Consider the following 23,541-nt stretch of genomic DNA (forward strand, 5'->3'; position numbering starts at 1 on the left):
TCGTTCACGGCGTTGGCCTTGGAGTCTTGCTGCGAGTAACGCGCCTGCTTTGTTCCCATGCTCATTGTGTTTTTGCTTCAGGCATTGAAGCTTGTGAATGATGCTATTTGTTTCCAGCTGCCGCAGTTCTTCTCTTTTGGCGTTAGCTTGTTTGATCCTCTGCGGTCTTTCGGAGTCCGCCGATTGAGCTGCAAGATCAAGTTGGGCGATTTCATTTCGCAATTTGTTTTCTATGAGTAGGCGTTCTCGTTTTTTCGCTGCTCCCTCCCTAATGAGAAGTCCCCTCCATGTGGCCTTACCCGCCTCCCATACTATGTTGATGGGAGTTTCACCTACGTTGTTTTGCTCGAAGTATTGAGTAGTGTCCAACTCCAGCTGCTTCCGAAAGACTGTGTCCTTGAAAAGTGTTTCATTGCACCGCCATTTGGAACTCCGCCTAGGGAGAGCGATCTGATCTATAGTGACCACCACCATGTCATGGTCCGACCAAGTAATGGGCGATATGGTAGCTGCCGTCATTGCTGGGGCAATTGCTGCGGTTATGTAAACATAGTCAATTCTAGAGAACGTAGCGTGAGGCGTGGAGTAGAATGTGAAGGCTGTTCGGGTTGGATTCATGCATCTCCAGGCATCCGTGAGATTGTAGGCGTCCATCATATCTACAATCCGGGAGTGTCCGGTGCCCTGTGAAGGGGTTGTGGACGGGGTGCCAGCTTGTCTATCCATATCCGGCTCCATCCACGTGTTGAGGTCACCTCCTATTATTACTTCTCCCTCTGCCTCATTCATGACCTTGGGGATTGCTTGTTGAAGGAACCGGGACTGTCCGGTATTGGGCGCTTATATAGACGCGAGAGTGATGATGGTGTCCTGTATCTTGCCAACTAACACCAGCGTCCTACCGCTCACATCTGACCAGGACCTCAAGAGCTCAAATCAGATTGATTTGCTGACGAGAACACCCACCCCGGCTTTTTTAAGCGGGCCGGAGCCCCAATGTTCGGTGCCCCATTTGGGGTAGAGTACCCTCCTCTCCTTTACTATATCGAGTTTCTTGAAGATAGAGTATATCTATATTGGCCCTCTTGAGTTCTCGGGGAAACTAGCGATCTTTTGGTAGGGGAATTTAGCCCCTTAACATTTAGCGTGCCAATTCTGAGTGTGCCATGCCGGTCACCTGATTCGTCATGTCCACCAATGAGTGGCGAGTCTTGTGAGTTTGTTGGTCACACGCCTGTGTACGTATCATAAATCGCTGCAGTGGAAGTCTTTTGACAATAGTCCCACATCCAATGGGACTTCAGAAAATGTTTGATTCCCTCCCCTCTTCCCGGGCATTGAACTCAATACCTGTTGTCGGCAGTTCCTATTTCCCGCACAACATCTCCCGTAAAAGGAACTGAACCTTGGATTGATGGCGTCCGAGGCGAGCCAGGTGCTTGCAACCGGCCTACTATCGGACCGCCCGTGAGGGTCATAACTACGCGACCCCCAGCATGAGTATCATCTCACCAACAGTTTGAGCCCCTCCCGCTCTTAAAATGTCAACTTGAATTACAACTTAACACACAACAACTATTATGACTGAGTAACAAATGTAGTGATACATGCGGTTTCCGGTTCTCTTGCGGCCAGTCAATCATCCGTCCCGGGTCTGGAGACAAATTCGTCACAGGCCGGCTCTGTTGGCTGTGATAGACCGATCTCCAACGTGACGGAGGGACTCCGAGACCATAATTCTTGAACAGGCCTCGCCGGGTCAGAAGATACATGCATGTCACTTCATTTGGCATTCTCCGGCGTGTCGTTGGGTCGCCTATATTTTCAAGCTCCTTTGACCTTCTTCCTTCTTGGGCCTCGGGGTCCCCGCTGCGCACCCTCTCATGATGATTCGTCTTGTGACCCCTCTTTGGGGCCGGTGTCTAGGAGATCCGCGATGCAATCCCGAATTTCTTCTTCGGAGCGGAGTATTATCTTCCTGCTGCCATGTTCGAACGTTAGGGAGAAGGGATAACCCCACCTATATCTCGTGCCCTGGTCTTTGAGCCATCTGGTTAGCGGGCCACACAGGCAACGCAGGGCTAAGGTGAGCGAGGATAGGTCCTGGAAGATGGTTATTTGGGCTCCACCATGGGTGAGGGTGTCGCCTGACCTGGCTTTAGTGAGAATCCTCATTCTGTCTTGATATCTATGAAATCTGGCCAGGACCGATCTTGGACCCCCTGGTGGGCCTCCAGCTCTGTGTATTCTTTCTACTGTGGGTTCATCGATATTGTCATCCGCGGTTAGGACTCTAATGATGTCATGTATGGTGTGTTTAAGGTCCTCCTCTCTTAAAATAAATAAATAAATAAATAAATAAATAAATAAATAAATAATCGCAGGTTGTTACGCCTCTCCCTGTTTTCTAAATCGTCTATTTTCAGACTTCATGTCTTCTTCTCTTTTCTCTATATTGCGCATGTGGAGGTCCAGCTGGGTTTCCAGTGTGTCAATTGAGGCTTGGTTGTTCTTGACACTTTTGAGCCTCTCCTCAATATTGTCCACCCTCTGGGTCATTTTGTCGACTTGCCACCCAAGTTGGCGCCCATGTTTCTGATTTCGCTGAGGAGGGCGGCTATGTCCCCCTTGGTAGCCACTGCCTCTGTTTCGGAGGGGTCCGCTGACATCGTGCAGGCAGTTCTAGGTTCGGGGTGCAGCAGGGTGTAGGCGTATTTGGCTAGTTGTTTGGATTTGGTGCTCATGCGTTGTGTAGGTGCAAGGGGGCACTACCCTCAACACCAAGGCAATGAGCCAGGACTGGAGAGCGTTGCAGGGCAATCTCCGGAAAGTCCTGGGTAACGAGAGTCCAGCGTTGGGAGGAGGCACACGCCCTGGGGTCAGGGGCCCTACCCTCCGGATGCGTCACCTTGTGTTCAGTTCCGTGCAATCCTCAGGTTCTTTGCGGGTTCCGCAATGTGCCGGAGTGAATGCGGGTTGACTCGTGGATCTTGTTGGGTTTGCATGGAGGAGGGTCTCTGATCGGGTGCCTGGGTCCCAGGAGTGTCTCTTGGGAGACGTACAGAGGAAGGCACACGGCCCACGAGTGGGGGCCCAGCCCCCTGTGGCAGGGTTCAGTGCTGGAGTGAGGTTTGTCCGGATGTCGGGAGCTTGGAGGACGAGTTAAATAGGGGAGGCATAGCTAGCGTCCAAATCCAGATTCAGTAGCCAGAGGCGTTGGGTGCAATCCTCTTGGTCAGGGTGTGTGATACGTGGCTTGCCCTGTCGACGAAATGGGGCTGGCGACACCGTACCGAGCCCGACGAGGGGCGAGGGATATTCTCCAGGAAATGGCGGGACTAGCCTCTCCGGGCAGATAACTGAGGTTGCACCGCACACTCCCTCTCGTAAGGGGCCACTGTGCATGGACGTGAGGTCGGGGTTGGGTAGGCCTCTCGGGGAGCAGGCACAACGTCTGTAATGGGCTAGTGCATCAGCGGATGGGGGGGGCACTCACTCTTATGCACGGTGGGCCACAGGCTGTGCCTGGCGCAAGGGATTTGCCGCGCGGATCACGGGAAGGGCCGGCTCCTCCTCTGCCGTCGAGGGTCTCCTCAGTCCACGTGTGCCCGGGGGCTGCGCGGTGAGGCGGAAACTGCCTTGGGGGCCCACTGCGTGGCTCGAAGGTTCCGCGGGAAAGCAGAGGGTGGAGCCAGCAGTCCCGAGCTTCGCAGGTCTCAGTGCCCCGTTGTGAAGTCGCACTGAGGGCCTGGAGGGGGAGGCACGATCCCGGAGGCTGTACTCGGGCTACAGAACTCCGATTTTCACCAGATTTTCGCTCAGCATGTGGGGGTCCGGTTCCCCCGACTCGTGGATCTGTTGTTATGCAGTGGGGGGCCAAAAGTGGGGGCTCAAGCCACTTTTGAGGGTCGCAGGTCAGAGCTCACATGGAGGAAGACCGCATCCGTGAGCCCCCTGGCGGCCAGTCTCCCTACAGCCCAGGGCATCCCCCTCCATGTTTGTTCCTTCCAGAGGCCATTTACGACCCCCTTCACACTTTCAGTTTCCTGGGCTGCAGCTTTGTCATTTTTCCTTTGCTTTCTGTAGACAAGATTCTGCTCTAACCCGCAATTAACACCACCCAGTGAGTTTCTGCTGAGAGGAAGGCCCTCCTTCTGGGAGAAAAGCCTGTTTTTCCAGTTCTAGCAGTTTCAGCCAGGCTAATGAACTCCTTAAATCCAGCAAAAAACCAATTTGTTACATCAAACATAAATACATTTCTTTCTTGGCCTTAAAATCTGTGGGAAAAAACAACTAAAATCTGTATTCCTTTTTGGCAACAATCCTTTTTATTTTATGTTTGCTAATCCAGCAGACTTTTTAGTTTTAGGTCCTTTTAAAGTTTCATCAGTACTCCTCTGACAGCTGTCATTCAGATAGCCCCGGGTACTGCACCCAGATTTTGGCATATGCTGCCAGTTTTCAGACAATACAGTTTGTTTGAAGAATGTTTTGCTCTTCACATTGGGACTTTGTATGTTCACACTGTTTCATTAGATACATGAATTTTAGATACATGAATTTTAGCACCAGGAGCACCAGGCAAGATTTTGCATGTTGAGAAGTGTTGTGTTATGGGCATTTTGGAGTTTTTGGCAACAAAGAAAATGTCATTTGTAGGCACATTTTGGGGTTTCACTTGCATAGTGCTGCTTCTCTCTCTGCACTCCGTTTGCTGGTCATGGAGTCCATTGGCAACTTTTCTGCAGGGTGTACTCTATTTCCCCGCACATGTTTCATGGGTGGTAGGTTGGGCATCCCTCTTTTTGTGTGCTGAAGCACAGGGTTTTTGTAGGTTTTTGGCACGCACAAGGGTTTTGCTGCCATCGTTGCAGTTTCTTTCACCATAACTGGCAGGGTGATGCCGCATAGCATAGCGGAGTGGGTCAATACATCCCACAGAGTCCACAAGATTTTCAAAACATTATGCTCAGCTGGTGCATCCTATGCTGGTGAGATGGCTGCTCTTTGTTTTTGCTTTGTCACCCCGAGTGGGACGGGTATGCCCAGACGTGGGTCCTGTGCCTGCTGGGCCTAGAGACCCAAGCTACTCCTCACTGAAGAGGCCCAACAAGGCCGAAACATGTTTGGGGATGCTTGTGGTCTCATGCAGAAGGGATGTGACCTAGCAGTTCGGGCTGGACTACCCCTCTTGGGGTGGGGCCAAGCCTGATTTGCATATGGTCTTTCCCCTTCTGTAATGGCTTGGCAGGCGAAGAACGATGGTCTGGAGGGTGCCCAGAGCAATGCCAGTGGTTAAGATTCATTCTAAACCTTCCAGCCATCACCTCTTTGTTTTTGCTTTGCTCTACATGATGGTCAAAGTAGACTATGAATGGTTCGGCCTCAGAGCTGCCAAACAGAAGGAAGAAGAGACGCTTGGCGCATTCCACGTGAGACTTTGCCAGCTAGCGTGCACATGCATGTTGCTGGATGAAAAGGATGAAGTGCCCGGCCAGTTGATTCAGGGCTTTTTTCCGGTCAAGCTGAGGAAGCAAATATTTTGTGATCCAGGCATCACATTGGCCCATATGTTAGAATTGGGAAGGTCGCATAAGCTGGCAGATGTCAAAAAAGCAAAAAAAATGTTGAAGACGCATTTGTGATGTCCAAGCAACCAGCAAGGTCATTCAAGAATGGAACCATGAACAAAGGTGAAAAACGCACCAAAATAAATAGTGTGTGCACAGTGTGGCTATAATCTGCCTAACTTGTGAGAGTACCCAGCGATAGGAGACACACGTGGCAGATAAAATCACTTTGCGAGGGTGTGTCGTGCCGAAGCACCACCCATGCAACCGAGAGGAAAGAGCAAGCCAAAAGCACAAATTCCAGAAATGAAAGCAGAAAGTGGCACAGGTGGACCCAACAGAGCAAGATGAAGAGCTGTCTGGGGGGAGTGGATGATGATGGCAAGGGGTTCTCTATTTCAAGTGTGCTAGTTGCAGGGAAGAAAAAAAAAAAAAAAAAACATGAAGAAACCACACAACAGCAACCAAGATACATTGTGTGCACACAAAGAACCGACACCCCAGTGCTGATTGTGAATGTCATGGCTGTGTCTCACATAAAGCACTAATGCAGCCCCCACCTCTGGCTTGCAGATAAATTTGTATATTCACTTTCGGTGGGACCAAACCGCTGCCTCTGAACAGAATATTTGTCACTACAGTGCGGCAGGAAGATCAGCAGATCAAGACATGCTTCTATGGGATGGCAGTCAGCGAAGAAACTTTGCTTGGATGCGCAGCTGTGGAAGTGTAACGAGTAGTTAACTTTGTGTTTGGCGTGTACGTAAAGGACATTCAATCATTGGTGCAAACATTTGACTGGTCACAGGAATTGGGCACATGAAGGGCGATCCTATTCGCCTGCACATTGATAGCACAGTCCAGCCAATGCCCTGAAGCATAGGAGAGAGCAAGTTGAAGCTGAAATTTATAAGCTAGTAAGCTGGACATTATTGAGTGAGTGGAGGTGCTAACACCATGGGCGTCCCCCTATGCGGTTGTCCGAAAACCCAAGCAACCAAATTCAGCCCGGTTATACGTAGACATGCACCTACCAAATAAGGCCATAAAACGTGGAAGACTTAGAACATCTGCAATAGACGAAGTGGTGTCTGATCTGCAGGGAGCTGCGTTCTTCTGCAAACTAGATCTTAGGGCTGGATACCATCAATAGTTCTCCATCCCGATTCCAGGTACATCTACACCTTCACTACTCAAAGCATAAAGCACTGTATCGCTATAAGAGACTAAGTTTCAGCATATCATTCACAGCAGAAGTGTATCAGAATGCCAGAAGGAGCCACCTCACAGGTTACATCAAGATCAGTGATGATATACTGGTATTTGCCAAGAGTGAGGTTGAGCATCTGCAATGTCTAGGAAGGTGCTAGAGAAATGGGTCTTTCTCCAAAGGAAATTTGAGTTCTTGGGGTATATATTTCAGGAAGACCTTTCGCCTGACCCTAGGAAAGTATCAGACATTAAGAATGCCCAAACCCTGCAAATAAGTGCAGTGTTTCCTAGGGATGGTCGCGTACTGTGGACAATTCATTAAGAATTTGGCCACTCTGTCTGAGCCCCTGAAAACTCTAACAAAGAAAGACATTCCATGGCAGTGGACGCCATTTGAAGAGGAAGTGTTCTGTCAAATCAAGGAGGGGCTCACAGCTGACAGCACATTGTCTGTCTGTCTAGACATGCGTCCCAGAGTGACCCATGATCATTTTAAGAAGAATGTATGAAAGAGTGCCATGTCTGCCTGGTGACAGAAGCGGTAATCCCTAATCCATGTCAATTCAGGAAATAAAAGAAGCACTAGGAGAAGACGAGCGTTTCAAGATCATGCAACAAGTGATTACGAGTAGTGACTGGAAGCAGGTGCTGACACATCTGGACAAACGCACACAAACGGCAAAGTTGACCCTAGAACAACTGTGGAAAGTAAAACACAAACTGACCTTCGCGGCTGATGGTCTGCTAATTTGAGGATCGCACCTGGTCATCCCCACTCAACCGATTCCTGAAGTGATTGGTCTGGCTCATCATGGGCACCAAGGGACAGCCAAGACCAAAGCACGAATACGACAAAAGAGAAATTACTCACCGTAATGATCCTTCTATGGATTCTTCTCCTGCAGATTCTTCATCTTGATAGATAGCCATCATCCAGCTCTGCTGCATGGAAATTTTGCCAGGGGGCATAGTGGATCTCGACTTAGATGTCGATCATCGATCCGTCTTGCTCGGCTCTCTATCGTCAGCTCCGGAAAGGACATCAGGTGTTGTATATAAAGCACAAAACAATGGGGGGAGGGGGTCCTGGGAGTGCCTCTCTGCTGGCCTATATCCTGGGAGCATCTTAACCAGATTCTTTAGCTCACCGTCCCTTTCACAGATGAGAAATATCCACAACATAACAGTCTTTGTCCTACCCAAAGGCAGACCAGCACTGAAATGCCAGGAATTTCTCTTCTGAACAAGAGTACTAACAGCAACTCCAGACACACGTTTCGGCCTGGTTGGGCCTAGTCAGTGAGGTGGAGCTGGGCCTCTCTAAAACAAGGGAGCAAGGGCTCCACGTCTGGGTTATCCTAGTAACTTAGGGTGAAAACCTGAAGCTACTTAATATGCACAAAACAAGGTGGCTCCTGGAAGTGTCTCTCTGCGGGAATATATCCCCAAAAAGTCTCAACTCTCTATATAGCACATCCCTACGCCGCATTCTTCCATTCCTCATTTTTTCACCCCGTGCATGAACGCTGCAGAAGGCAAAACCACAGGAGGAGACTAATCAGCTGGTAAAACAAATTTAACAAGGATACATCCCAACACGGTGATCCCACACAACAATGGTTGAATTTAGTTTTTTTTATATTGAATGAGACAGAAGCAGTCATATAAGCCATCACCAGATGTATTCTCATTTGGACAGAAGTGCCAAGCCACAGAACTTTGAGCGATGGATGGATGGGAGGGTCGATGAGGAATCTGCTGGAGAAAAATCCAATGAAAGATCACTACGGTAAGTAATTTCTCCTTCAATGGATTGCCATTCTCACGCAGATTCCTCATCTTGATAGACTTCCTAGCAGTTAGAACAACGGAGGAGGGCAGAAAGTTTTAAAAAAGTAGATTCTGTAGAACCGGCCTACCAAACCGCGCATTAGCGCCCCGTGCACAATTCAAGGCATAGTGTTTGGTGAATGTATGTAAGGATGACCAAGTGGCTGCCTGACATATGTCCCCAACAGGAACCCCACTCTGGAGGGCTGTAGAGGCCGAAACCCTTCTGGTTGAGTGAACCCTGATGCCTGTTGGAAGCTACCTGCCTGCCAATTGGTAACACTCGGACATGCACAAAATAACCCAACGTAACAGGGTTTGTTTGGTTATGGCAAGACCTTTTCGAGACAAAGAATGGTCCACGAACTGGTCTGACTTCCGAAACATAGAAGTTTAATGCTCTCTTGTGGGTGTCCTTTCAAAGGGGTGTGGAGGAAGGTAAAAGAAAGGCAAATCGATAGACTGGGACAGAAACTCTGAAACCACCTTAGGAAGGAACCTGCGCCTGACTTTGAGAGAGACTTTCTCACTAAAGAACCTTAGAAAAGGAGGTTTGTAGCACAAAGCTTGCAGCTCGCTAACCCTCCTGGCAGATGTGTTTGCATCCAAGAAGGCTGCCTTAAGGGATAACAGCTGCAAAGTACATGAGCAGCCATCAAGTAGGTCAAAACCAGATTAAGATCCCAATCTGGGACAACAGAAGGGGTTGGTGGAAACTTCTTGAGAAGGCCCTTCAGGAATTGGGCCATGACCGGAATAGTAAAGAAGGAACCATGATCTGGGGACCTCTTGAACACAGACAGGGCTGCCAAATACCCTTTGACTGTGGTAACCTGAAGAGGCCAGTGACAGTAGTAACTCCAGCACTGTGGTGGTGGGACAAGAGAAAGGGTCAACCTCGCGTTCCCTGCACCACAACTCAAATCTTCTCCACCTGCACGTGTACAGAGATCTTGGAGAAGGTCTGCGTGCAGCCAGCAACACCTCAAGTACCTCCTCTGAGAGGTCCCAGTCATCATACCTCATCCTCACAAGAGCCACGCATGTAGGTTGAGGGAATCTGGGGTCGGGTGAGCACTCGACTTTCGACTGGGTCAGGAGATCTGGACGCCGAGGCAACCGGTGAGGTAGACAGATGGTTAGATCCAAGAGATCAGAGTACCACGTTCTCCTCGCCCAATCCGGGGTGATCACGATCATGCACGCTCAAAATCTCTTCAACCTCCTGAGAACCCAAGGGATGATGGGAATCGGGGGTGAGGGGAAGGGGCGTTGTGGAGAGGGAAGGTCCAATCCACCAGAAACACATCCCCCAATGCGCCCTTAAATGGGAATTCCCACCAGCAAAACTGCTTGCACTTCCTGTTGGACTCAGTGACAAACAAACTGCTGTGGTAGCCCAGAGAGCAGACACCTCCTCTAGGACTTCTTGGCACACTTCCCACTTGTGTGAGACCGTACTCAGCCTGCTCAGAGCATCCGCCAAGATGTTCTCCGTTCCCCCCACCAGATGAACTGCAGAGACCGAGATCTGGTTCTCCCGTAACCAGAACCACAGCTGTATCGCCTCTGTGCAAAGGGGGCGAGTGTGCACACCACCCTGCTTGCTGGAGCTAGTGCATGGCCACTGTGTTGTCCGTCAGGATGAGGATATGCTTCCCTCTGAGAGATGGGGCAAAAGCCCTCCCGGCTAACCTGATGGCACGCAACTCCAGCCTGTTGATGTGCCACCTGGCTTCTGATGGAGACCATCGGCCGCTCACGTGCAAATCCTTGCAGTGGGTGCCCCAACCCTTCAGGGACGCTACCATGACCAATGGGGCCAGAGGCCAAGGAGGCCAGAAGGGTTCCTTGCCATAAGATTTCTGTGCGTGTTCCACCAACCGAGTTTGCGGACTACCTGGCTGGACACAGAGGTGATCCGATAGTTCTCCCAGATACTGAGACCACTGGTCCCTCAGGAGCCACTGAAGAGATTTCATGCACAGCTTAGCCTCTGGCACTAGAAAAATACAGGAGGCCATGAGACCCAAAAGGCGGAGGAAGGAAGAAAGCGGCTGGGAGGGTGGCGTGGTTCTGAAACAATGCACCATCTGGGTTATGTTGCCGACTCTTTGAGAAGAAAAGCCTTCCCTACCCAAGTGTCTAGGACTGCTCCGATGAATTGGGGCTGCTGAACTGGTGCAAAAAAAATGGGACTTCAAGTTGAGGGAGAAGCCCAGCATGTGCAGTAGTAGGCAGGTGTCTTCCAGATGAGAAAACGTGCCCTGCCGACTTTCCCTGGATCAGCCAGTCATCCAGGTACGGGAATACATGGACCCCAGATCTTCTGAGGCGAGCCACGACTACTGCTATGACCTTGGTGAAGACCCTTGGAGCGGATGTCAACCCAAAGGGCAGCACCTTGAACTGATATTGCTTGTCCTCTATGAGGAACCTTAAGAACTTCCTGTACTTTTGGTGCACTGGCACATGGAAATAAGTTTCCTGCAGGTCTATTGACACCAGCCAGTCCTGAAATTCAAGAGCGTGGAGAATTTCTCTCATCACCATCCTGAATGTGTCTTTCCTCAGGAACTTGTTTAGAGCCCTGAGGTCCGGAATAGGACAGAGACCTCCTCCCTTCTTGGGTACCAGGAATACCAGCCTGATCCTTTCTGTTTCGGAAGGTACCTCTTCCACTGTACCCTTTGACAACAGGGCTCTCAGTTCTTCCTGGAGCTCCTCCCCTGATTGGATGGTCTTTTTAGAAAGGGCAAACAATAACCCCTCTGAATCAACTGCCAGGCCCAGGCGTCAGAGGCATCTCCTGCCACGGGGTCCACTGCCCTGCCAACCATCCACCAACCAGTGCATCGTGGGAGGGAAAATCAAAAGCGGCTTAGAGGGTGTGGGTGCCTCCACCACTGCTTGTTGACCTCTAGCGGCCCCTCTGCCCCTTGAGGGATGCAAGAAGCACCTCTACCCCTGTCTGGTTTGCAGGAGCTGCGCCTTCCTGCCATAGGGTACGTAACGCCTATAGCCCCTGCCTCTGGAGACAAATCAAAAGGCAGGTTTGGCCGGCTGCGCTGCTAGGCCCAACTTGGATTTTTTAAATGTCTCCAAGGATTAGTCAGTTTTCTGACCAAAAAGCATGTCTGCCTCAAAGGGCATGTCCAACAGCCGGTCCTGAACATTCAGGGAGAAGCCAGAAGTTTCAGGTAGGCCTGCCGCCTCATTACCACTGCTGAACCCATTGATCGGCCAACGCAGTCCACTACTTCCAGCCAGTTTGCAATGACTGCTTAGCTACCTCCTTTCCATCCTCCACCAGCTGTAAAAATCCATCCTACATGGCACCCTCAGAGATGTATTCAGCAGCATGTACCACAGCTTTCTACAAGTCGAAGGAGCATTTTGCAAATCCGCAGGCTATGTTTGTGGTGAACGGCTATGTTTGTGGTGAACACCTTTCTGGCCAATGCGTTCGATTTCTTTCCCGAGGCAGATTGGAAGTGGATGCCGCTGGTCTGTAGTGGCAGCCTGTATAACTAGCCCTTCCGGGGAAGGGCGTGTGGCGAGGAAAGAAGGGTCTCCCCTGGCCAGTCTATACGTCCCTGTAAAATTGGCGTTTACAGGGGAGAATAGTGCTGCCATAAGGAGGATAAAGGGTCTGCAGTGAATGGGTTAAATGGCATGTTATGCTCAACTGTGGGACTCTCGTCCAAGATATTAGTGAGCTCATACTCTTGAAGCAGTATGGTAGACAACTTAAAGCCAAGGGTGTCAACAACCCTCTGAACCAGAGCCCTGAACTTGGAATTAGCAGGAGTGTAGGGCTGGCTTTGCTGCAACTCAAGGTCCGGGGAAGTATCTAGGCCACTAGCGCCCTGCAGACCTTGTGCCACGGCCAATAAGATCGGCGTGGTCGTCGAAATAATCGGCACCACTGGCTCCTGTGTAAATGGGGTCGACTCCTTGATCATCCGGGTCATTAATGCTGAAAATGGACAGCATGAGTCAAAGAATCCCAGACTTGACAAAGGTACAAAACGAACCATCACCAACTGTCGGCACCGAGGGCTTCACCGCAGACGAATAGGCTTCGAAGCCAAAGTGGCTTTTGGTGCCGATGGTTCTTTCCGCACGAGGGATGCTCAGGAGACCAATGGACGCTGTGGGCCTTGGCCTTGCAGCCATTTATGCCTAGCAGGCGTGACGCCCAAAGGAGTTTTCGACTACAACGACGGAGTGGCTGGCTTGGCGCACCGAGTGCCGCTTTTGCCGCCAAAGCTTGCTGGTCAGTGGCCGGAGCCCCACCTACAGCAGCTTAGAGGTTTAAAAAAAAAAAATTCCCATTCTTCCCGAGTTGTCGGCCCTGCCGAGGGCTTACCTCATTCAGACGACGCGCTGGACTCGCGCCATTGATGGTAATGCCGCTTCTTATTCCATGAGGAAGACAACGAGGAATGGCTCCTGGAATGGGACAGTTTCTTGGCCTTTTTGTGATGTTTTTCTTTCCCCTTCTTTTCCACCCCCTTCTCAGGGGTGGGATCCTCAATCTTGGCCTCGGAAAACTGGACGAGAGACCACGCCAGAGATTTTTGCAGACTGTCGACCCAAGGCCAGTTTCCCGGCCCTCTCACATAGTGATTTCAGCTGAATTTTTTTAGCACGACACACAGACCTCTGTGTCGTGACCAACACCTAGACACCACAGACACACATCGTGGGGTTCGGTTACAGACATTTTTGCCTCACAATCGCGGCATTGTTTGAAGCCCGAAACCCGGTGATACGACAAGATACTGGGACAAAACTCAAAAGTCGTGTTCCCAAAGCAGCATGCAAGTGCATGGAAACAAGGAACTGAAGCATGGGGCGTAGTGCCATGCTATATATACGACGCATGATGTCACTTCTGGAGCCGACAATCGAGAGCCGAGCAAGACGGATTCGAGGTACACTACGCCCCCTGGCGAAACATTTCCAAGCAGCAGAACTGGACAATGGACTATCAAGATGAGGAATCTGCGGGAGAAAGGCAATCCACTGAAAGTGCGATTCGCGTGGCTAGAGGAATTGGTCGATGATTTTGTCAAGTCAAATGTATCGTGCCAAGCAGCCTCTCCGGAGCAAAGGGCGCCGACGATCCAGTCAGTGTGGAGAGAAGCTACAAGTCCTGGGACAAGGTACACATTGATTTTGGGTCCATGACCCGGGATTATCATTTCTTAGTGATGGTTGACCATTGGAATCTATACCCTGAGGTGGAGTTTGTACCTTCAATAGCACTGGCTGATGTACTTCCAGCAATGGAAAACATTTTGGCAAACATGGGTACCCCTCTGAAATTTGTTCTGACAATGGCCCCCCATTTCAAGATGAAGGATTCAGGCTGTTCACGCAGGCCTGTGGTATTGGTCACAGGAAGATTGTTCTGGTATGGCCAAAGGGGAGGCAGAACGCTTTATGAGGATTGATGATCAAATGGTGGGGGAAAAGCAGTGGAGAGTGAATGATAAATAAAACCAAAAAAGGGAGCTGCGAGATCCTCATTTGGTGATCGGAGACTCAGTACTGGTAGGTCACGACGTCCCACAGGGACATACATGCCAACATTCCGATGCACCTGGGAGAGAGATTTCAGAGAAATCGGGAGACGACTATTCCCCCATAGGAATGCATTGGGGAACGAATTTTGAGGGGGGAGAACGTGAAAAATAGCAGTATTTTTCACTGAAAAATCAGGAGTCTCCCAACTAAATCATGAGGGTTAGCATGTATGCAGTGAAGCTCTCATTAACATATGAACCTCGTCCATTCCAGGTGGTGGGATTCAAAAGGGTCCATTTATACCTTATCTGATGGACAGGACACGGCCACCAGGAATTCGTGGGTGGAAAATGGGTGGTGCCATCGAGTAGGTGGGGAATTTTTAGGAAGAGGTGGATGACCCATCCCCTGGTATTAGGGTAACCAGATGTGCCAGTTTTGCCATGACTTTCCCGGTATTTGGTGCTCTGGCCCCCTTTCTCAAGGTTATGTTCCCATTGGAAACTGTAGTGGTCCCGGTTTTTTGTCGTAGGTCTTCATAGCTGGCAGGCAGGAACGCACAATCTCGCACAGAGGAAATGCTGTATTTTTCAACTTAAGATAGTGTTAGTTTGGAGGGGCGGGGCTTGGAGCCATGACGGTCGGTTCAGCTCCATAAGAGCTGCCGGCTTACGCCACACATCCAAACATAATGCTCCCGTGATAGGCATTCTAGAGCGCATCCCGACGAGGTTCCTGATGGCAAAAGCGATTCTGCACAAGAAAGCCTAATTCCAAGCACTGCTGGATGCCTGGAACGGAGGGCGAAACGGGCTTGAAGCGGCGCTGGGGGGCTAAGATTACCCGCTCTCAAAATGGCGGGCGGCTCCACAAAGCCCACCTAGCAGCAATGGAGGTGCTCTGAGCCATAAGCAGCCTCCGGGTTGAGTGAACCTCTAGCCTGCGGCACATCACTTTCGAGCAGAGGAGGGATCCAGCTGCGGATGGCTCCAGCCAAGGTGTCCTAATGTAACAGCAACAGCAGACGGACACCGACAGCCTTCAGCCCGCAGCAGTCGGCTGCACTGGTCTCAATGCTGCACCCCAGTGCAGGGGCCCCCCAGACCCTCGAGCCCCAACGAACCAGGGGAGCCACTAAGCCCGAGCCAGAGACGCACCAAGTGCATCCTAGGAACGGGGTCCAACTGTGGCGCATCGTAACGCAGCAGAAGCTGCAGAAGTGGAAACCGAAGAGATGGCCGGCACCCAACTTGCCCTCCAGGGTCTTCAGTGATCGGACGGCACCCAGTGCAAGGTGAGAGGCGGAGGTACACCCAGTGCAAGGTGAGAGGCGGAGGTACAGACAGCCACAAGCTGGGGCCAGGCCTTCCCCCTCCCCGTAGCCCTACCTAGGGGAAGATTACCCCCCAATAGCGGTGAGCCCCAGCCCGTGGAGGGTCCCATCAAAAGTTAACCAGGCACATACGGACGCAGCTCAGTGCCCCAACCTAGCAATTGCACGCCTGACTAACCTTCGCCTCGGTACCCCCAACACGCCGCACGCCAGTCCAAGTGATACCCCGGAAGCCACCATGGCCAAAAAGACAACTAAGCAAGCTGACATTGCAACCCTGCTAGCCACCTGCGCATCGGATAGACCCAGAAGAGGAGACCACCCAGAATTGGGTGAAACAATTGCAGAGAGCACACAAGTGGAATCACATCAGGAAGCCCCAAATCAGACGACCACGAAATTGGACCTCGTGGCAGCATTAACCAAGGAATTCCAGAGGGGCACCAAAGAGGTGAAGAGCACCTCACACTCCTGGAGGCTAGAGTGGGGGAGCTGGAAACCAGGACAGCAGAGGTTGAAACATCTGTGTGCGAACACAGCTACGAGATTGAAAAGGGGGCGGACAGGCTGGCAATGCTAGAAGCTAGGTCTGAAGCTCTTGAACTTAAAACAGGAGGACGCAGAAAACCGCTCCCGCCGCAATAATATACACCTGAGAGGTATCCCCACATCCATACCGGAGGCGGAGTTGGAGTATTACATAAGCAACCTCTTTCACTTTATCCTGACGCTACCGGACGACTCCCCCCTAATGCTCGACAGAGTCCACCGAACCAGAGTCAGGGCCAACTCCTCAACGCCACCAGATGTCCTAGTCAGACTACACTATTTCAAAGTCAAGGAAGAAATCATGCGGGAGGCAAGAAACTCCCTGCAAATACTATTCCGAGACGCCTCTATCTCCCTATACCAAGATCTCGCCTCAAGACCACTTCTGAAAAGAAAAGCACTAAAACTAGTCACAGAATGGCTGAGGGAGAAAGGCATGCCATACCATTGGGGCTTCCCCACAGCCCTAGTCTTCACCTGAAAGGGGAGTGTCCGCCACATATGCAAAGTGCACGAAGCAGAGAGACTACTGAATCCAGACGCGAGAAATGGAATTAACAACGAGGACGATCCCTCAGAACAGGAAGAACCACAGGAGCCCAACCACTCATGGTCGCGCACTGAGAGGCGGCACAGGAGAATCAGGGGCCCTCCACTCAGAGGTAAACGCCCAAGTAAAGTTGGCTAAAGCGCCAAACAAGCACCAACAAATTCCAGACAACAGCCGCGACCGCAAGCTACACATAGTACCCCCGAAGTAAAGTAATACACCAATCCTTCAGGCAGCCATCACCGCCATACAGCAGAAGCCCAAGGGCCTCCTTCGCAGCAAAATGTGTTGAACCAGCCGGAGTCCCCGTTGGTCGAAGGCTGGCCCAAACAACCAAGCTTTGTTCTACAAGAAGGGGAAATGGGGTGGAGACCGAATGGGGCATAACTTACCAGAACAGGACCCAAAGCAAACAAGGGCCGCCTGAGCGGGCCGGCGAGAGACAGAGCTTAACAGCACCCACCATCCGCACCCAGATCATCCCTAAATGGGTTCACCCATAAATAAAAATCCGACTATGATCACCTGGAATGTCAGGGGCCTAAATTCTTCCAGACAACAGAAGTCCGTGGAACACCACCTAGCCCAACTGGAGGCAAATGTAGTCTGCCTACAAGAAACCCACCCCCTGGCAACGGATGAGCAACGCGTTAAATCCCAAAGATTTCCGAAAAGATATTTTGCATCCTCTGGTCAGAAGAGTAGCGATCCTGCTCAGTCAATCAGCGATCCTATCAAGGGTCACAGTCAAGCGGGACCCCGAGGGAAGGTTTTTGCTAATCTTGGGCGTCTTGGTTGAACTTCTAAAAACTATCATAGTGATCTACTGCCCAAACGAAGCCCAGGAACGCTTCCTATGCAGGATTCTCCCAGTGATAACATCTTTTGCAGAAGGCAATCTGCTAATCGGAGGCGATTTCAACCTCACCCCGGACCAAACCATGGACAAAACCCCTTCCACCCTCCGGAACAGACTTCTCGAAGGCACTGGGGTTTGCGGAATTTCTGAAAGAGACGGGAACAGTGGATGCCTAGAGGCTGGTGAATGAGAAAGCTTGCAACTACACCTTCTTCTCTCATGTCCACAGAGGCCTCTCCAGGATAGACCCTACTTGTATCAAGCATGCTATTCCCCTGCATTGCTTATATCCTAATCTCCGACCATGCCCCAGTCATAGCACAACTCCAAACAGAGGGTCTTCCAGCACCATGGCAAAGGACCTGGAAGCTGCAGGACTATCTCCTCGCGGACATAGCAGACAGCCAGGAACTAGCAGACATTTTAATCAACTATTCGCTGAGAACTTGGGCAAAGGACCCACGGAGGCTACGGTTTGGGACACCATGAAACCAGAGGTTCGGAAGATAGCCATAAACTGCGCAACGGCACACAAGCGCATGCACCAGCGCAGACTAGAAGTGCTGGAAGGGGACGTGGCTCAGAAGGAAACAAACCATAAAAGAGCCAATCGACAAGGTCATGGAACGAGCTTCGCAAAGCTAAAGTAATCCTGGAAATGCACCTGGCAGACCGAACAGCCCGAGCGCTAACTTACACGAAGCAGTACTACTACCTGAACAGCAACAAAGCCAACCGCCTGCTAGTACACAAGCTCAAGAAAGTACACACCAGAAACAACATCACAACCCTTAGGGACCGAGACGGGATTCCCGCTGCTCAGACCCCACAAAACTAACCATCATGACCGAACACCACAGAAACGGGATGTCAGGGAAGCCCACAGAGGCAGCTGCACACTCCGCCTACCTGAGAATGGTCCCAAGCCTGGCACGCCATCCGCAGATCGACTCCCTGGAAGACCCCATAACCCCGGAGGAGGTGGCGGAAGTGATCCGTTCATTGAAGAACACAGCCCCTGGCACCGGACTTCTGGCACCATTCTACAAAAAATGTAACCACATCTTGGCCCCCCACTTAGCCTCACTCTTCAACTCTTTTCTGGAAACGGGCTCCACCACCCCCTCCATGGAAGAATCAATCACGATCCTGATCCCGAAACCCGGGGCGAACCCACAGCTCTGCTCATCATACTGCCCCATTGCCTTAATGAACATGGACTCCAAAATCTTCTCAAAGCTACTGGCATGTAGGCTCGTCGGACTTCTCCCAGACCTCATCCACCCAGAACAAACAGGCTTCATTCCGGGACGTAACACCATGGACAACATCAGACGCACCTTAAACATCATTGAGACGGCCAACAGAACCGGAAGGGAACTAGCAGTGGTATTGCTCGACGCACACAAGGCGTTTGACATGCTGGACTGGGGCTACATATGAGAAACACTGAAACATTATGGGTTGGGCCCAAAATTTCAGATATGGACAATGGCAAATTATCAGCACCCCACCACAAATCTGAGAATCAACGGAGTCATGTCCCCTAGGATCGAGATCACCAGAGGCACCCGTCAAGACTGCCCCCTGTCACTCCTCAGCTTTGCCCTATCAATGGAACCATTTGCGGCCAGGATTCGACAAAGCCCCGCAATCCAGGTCTCAAGTTCAAGAACGACACTTACAAAGTGGCCCTGTATACCGATGATGTGCTGCTGACACTAGTGCATCCAGACACATCATTGACAGCACTTGGGGAAGAGCTGAGCCACTTCAAAGAAGCCTCCAGGTTCTCGATCAACCCTAAAAAGTCCATAGCACTGAGCATCAACATCCCGAAAGCAACACAGGACTCCCTAGCATCCACTCTCCTGATCCCATGGGCCACATCACACCTGAACTACCTAGGCATCCGCCTACCCAGCCACGCAGAACGCACCAACAAGCTGAACTTCCCACCCCTACTGAAGGACCTGCAAGCGGACATGGCCCGATGGCAAGACCAAGGGATATCCTGGCTGGGGAGGATCACAACCCTCAAAATGAATTTGATCCCTAGACTGCTATATCACTGTCAGGCACTCCCAGTAACTCTCCCCAAAAAAGCCAAACAGAAACTGCAGGCAAACATGCTAAACTTTGTCTGGGGGGGCAAAAAGCCCCAGGTAACTAGGAAGGTCCTGCTCAGAAGCCCCTGGTCTGGAGGCATGAGAGTCCCCGCGGTCAAGAGTTACTGCCTGGCCGCCCAGCTCTCAGCGGCATTCATGTGGCAACAGGGAGACAGCAAACCCTGCTGGCTGAAACTGGAGGAGGACTGGAGCCAATACCCACTAGAATCCCTCCCACACATCAAATGGCCTAAATACCCCCCAAATGCCGGGTCACTATCAACCACGAGGAACAAGTGGAAGTGTAGAAATACGATAGGCTTGCTCTCTCCAGTTTGGGAGAACCCGGACTTCACCCCAGGCCAGGGGCAAAATGCCTTCTCCATATGGAAGGCGGGGGGCCTGAAGCACGTGTCGGACTTCTACGAAGGGGACACCCTACTTACTTTTGAGGACTGCAAAAGGAAACTCCAGGTGCCAGAGGCCGAGAGGTTCCGATACGCCCAACTCGGACATTGGTTATCCCATGACACGATGCGGATGCACGAACACAGAGAACTCACTGCACTGGAACGCACATTAACGACAACCCCGCCCAAGGGGAAGATCTCGACCCTATACAGGCTACTGGACAAGTCAAACCCTGAATCCAAAGAACCCTACATGAAGCGGTGGGAGAGAGATCTGGGCAGAGAACTGGACATGACCAGCTGGGACCACATCTGGGCAAGAACCCACAAGGCCTCCAAATGTGTAACGAATAAAGAGGGAGCCATCAAGGTCTGCTACAGGTGGTACATGTCCCCCGAAATCTTACACAAATGCAACCCCGCTATTCCACCACAGTGCTGGAGAGGCTGCGCAGACACAGGTTCGCTGTTCCACCTACTCTGGTCATGCCCGAAAGCGGAAAGATTCTGGAGGGAGGTCCCGGAACAAATCTGACAGATCACAGGCCTATCGATCCCATGGGACCCACGCATTATCCTACTGCAAGACACGGGAGAAGGACAGTTCCCGTTGACCGGCAATTTGGCGGTCCTCAGCACACACCTACTAACTGCAGCCAAAATCTCAATTGCCAAACTATGGCAACCTCCTGAAGGCCCAGCAATCCCGGTATGGTGGGTAAATGTTGGGACATCGCCACAGCCGAGAAAATCACCACCATCCGCCAGGGAAACAGGAACAAGTTCCACAACATCTGGGACCCAGTCTTTGACTTTGTACAGAAATTTCCAGGCATAGCCAGACAACCACCATCACTCAGATGGCTGACGAAAATGGACTAACAGACTAGGGTCACCCCGGTCCAGGCACACAGCGGATTATAGTCTGACAAGTCAGGAGATAGATTTACCTTGCATGCCTCTGGAAGTCTGTCCGAGTACAATATATTGAATGGATAAGGGTATAGTCATGTATAGTTGAGCAGTGGCCTCAAAGATGGAGGGACACCGAGTTGGCACAGTGGACATGTTGGGGAATATTTACGGTTAATGTTATGTTTGTTCATTGAAGTGGTGTGTCACCCCTCCTGGAAGCATGGCATCTCCCAGGGCTCGTGCTAAACTCACATGTTGGTGACCATGTGACTTAAAATATTAAAGTATTAAAAGGGGCGAGCCATTTCTGGCTCGTCAGTTGATGCAATGGATCCCTGCCTGTCGTGTGTTACTACTGCAGCATGATGCTGCATAGCAGGCGGAGGGCCTGCTGCTGCAGGACCCTCCACTCGGACAGTGCCCCTGCTGGGCAACAGTATCCATGATGACCCCCCCCCTCATGTCCACAGAGCCCCTGATGGGCAACTCTGCATCCGCGTGCCCCCCCCCCCCTCCCGAGAGCCTGATGGGCAACTCTGCATTGAGGTGCTGCACTGCCCCTGCCCGGCAACCCCGGCACCATCCTTTGTGTTTGCCTGGGTGCCTCCATGCCATGGAAGAGACTGTGCTCACGGTCTGACAGTGTACCCCCTGTCCAGAGATGTAAGCTGGGTCCCCAGCATGTCGGCTGGGTGCCCCCAGCCTTGGTCTGCCTATGCTAAGCCTTAGCTTAGGGTGGAGTTATGATGGTGCCTTTAGGGACACGACTGATGCGTCAGCACGCCCTCTGAATAAATGGGGCGCGTTACTCTACGTCAAAGAAGTGACTCAACAGAACACACCCCAAAACAGGAGTTCGGTGTCTGCGTGGGTCCGTGTTCACCCAGAGCATAGGCCCATTTGCTGGCTCGCAGCAGAACAGTTACTAGTTAATGTGCAGAACGTAAACCGGGTGGGGAAGAGAGAGAGGTTTGAAGCAAAGGCACATGGTACCAGAATAGAAAATGTATGTACAAACAAAACATACGTGCATGATGCTGGTCCAGTCCTGGTTATAACTTTGCATTCTGGGACTTGTATTTTATAATGGGGACATTTCGGGCTACAAGTCCCAGACAGCAACTACCATCTCCCAAAGGGAGTGGGGCATGTTCCGTATACACCTGGTACCAGACATACTGAAATTTACAGGGATGACAACACTGAACATCTCATTTAAAAATCACAGGCACAGCTCCTTTTCTGAACGTCAAGCACACTGACTCGCTGTGCGGCATTACCTGGCTCCAGGTGGCAGTCTACGGCTGCGGCAGTGGTAGAGTAGGAGCAGGTCCTGGGCCGTTCCTGGGATCCGAAGTCCGGGCTGGCACACCAGCTACGGCCCAGGGCAGGCGTCAGCAGAGGTTCGGACTCCATGTTCACCCTCAGCACCAAATATCTCCGAAAATGGGAAATTAGACACAAGTTTTGCGGCTCCCGGTTTCCAGCATACGACGAGTCCTCTGCTCCACCATCACAAAAACAGATAAATCAATTAAAAAAAAATCTCCTACCAACCGGTGCGCTGACAAAATATCCGGAATAAAAGGAACATCACATTTATTTCAGGTTTCTCCAGAGAGTTTTTCATCTTATACAGTTGAGAGGGGTGATGCAACTCGGGAATTGTCCGTAACAAGGCAAAAGGGTGCATTAAAAGAGGCGTTGCCTATGACGCTGGATCAGTGCCGGGTCCTCCAGAAGTTACAGGGCGAGCAACACAAAACTTTATCACCGCAGTTCAGCCGCGCCAGCACTTTTAACGTCCGTTTCCTGGAACTCGTCTTTCTGCTGATGCTGTTTGCACCAAGCGTCCTTTATTTGGCAACCTCTTCCTGGAAAATGGATTGCTGGGAGTTGTAGTCACAGATGCGTGCTCGCCATTTAATTCAGTAGACTATCAATGTATATGTTTACTTTCTAGGTGTCCATTCATTTATGGCAGCTTGTAAAGCACCGAAGATATTTTGAGCTTACTGCACAAAAACACCCAAACTCGCTTTCAGTGGAAAAGGTCGCTTTAATGTGACAGACCAAAGCTCACAAAATAAACGCTAAGCTGACTCCCCGGCCTTACAGACTAACAAACTATTTTTAACAACGTGCCAAACAAATTTCATAATTAAACACTTTCAATACCACCAACAATTAAATAATTAAATCAGTTCAAATTCCTCCCTACCTATCCCCTGCTCCCTACTGTCTCCTTGCCAGCTTCTCAAGCCTTCCTTCCCTCTTTCTCCCATCTTCTCCCCGGGGCCATGCCGATCCGTACTTAATACATGTTCCCCCTCTTTGTACCCCCAGGGTAGCCCGTTCGTGCAAACAGCACCACCCCATCCTTTCCTGCGCTATTCCCCCATTGTGCTTCCCTCCCCCCTCATCCAAAGGGGCCATGCCCCCGGCATCAAGCAACCTCATACCCATTCAAACTCCCCTCTACACCAAACTTCTCCTCCCTACGACCTGCGGTCAGGCTGATCTGTCACATCAGCAATGAAAAACCTTACGTCATAACTCCCCCAACTAAACGCCCCGGCCTGTCACACGAAAACTACCAGTCCCCCAGGCCCTTTTAACCTCACGCCACAAGCCCACAAAACCCAATGTAGGGGAAAAACAACAGTCCCA

The 23,541-nt window shown here is 51.1% G+C and overlaps 1 protein-coding gene across 4 annotated transcripts in view; it reads right to left on the reverse strand.

The window, feature by feature from the left end:
* Positions 1 to 22,700, reverse strand: part of TPCN2 (two pore segment channel 2) — a 675,604-nt gene extending 652,904 nt beyond the window's left edge. For 3 of the 4 annotated variants that reach the window (XM_069623453.1, XM_069623452.1, XM_069623450.1), the window contains exon 1: positions 22,152 to 22,430. In XM_069623453.1, coding sequence (XP_069479554.1) covers positions 22,152 to 22,287 — 136 coding nt within the window. In that variant the 5' untranslated portion in view covers positions 22,288 to 22,430. Of the gene's footprint in view, positions 1 to 22,151 lie in introns of all 4 variants that reach the window. The other variant, XM_069623451.1, reaches the window with a different exon arrangement.
* Positions 22,701 to 23,541: the final 841 nt, after the last annotated feature.

Source organism: Ambystoma mexicanum, chromosome 11, assembly GCF_040938575.1.
Source record: "Ambystoma mexicanum isolate Mex_15411 chromosome 11, UKY_AmexF1_1, whole genome shotgun sequence".
NCBI classification, from domain to species: Eukaryota; Metazoa; Chordata; class Amphibia; order Caudata; family Ambystomatidae; genus Ambystoma; species Ambystoma mexicanum.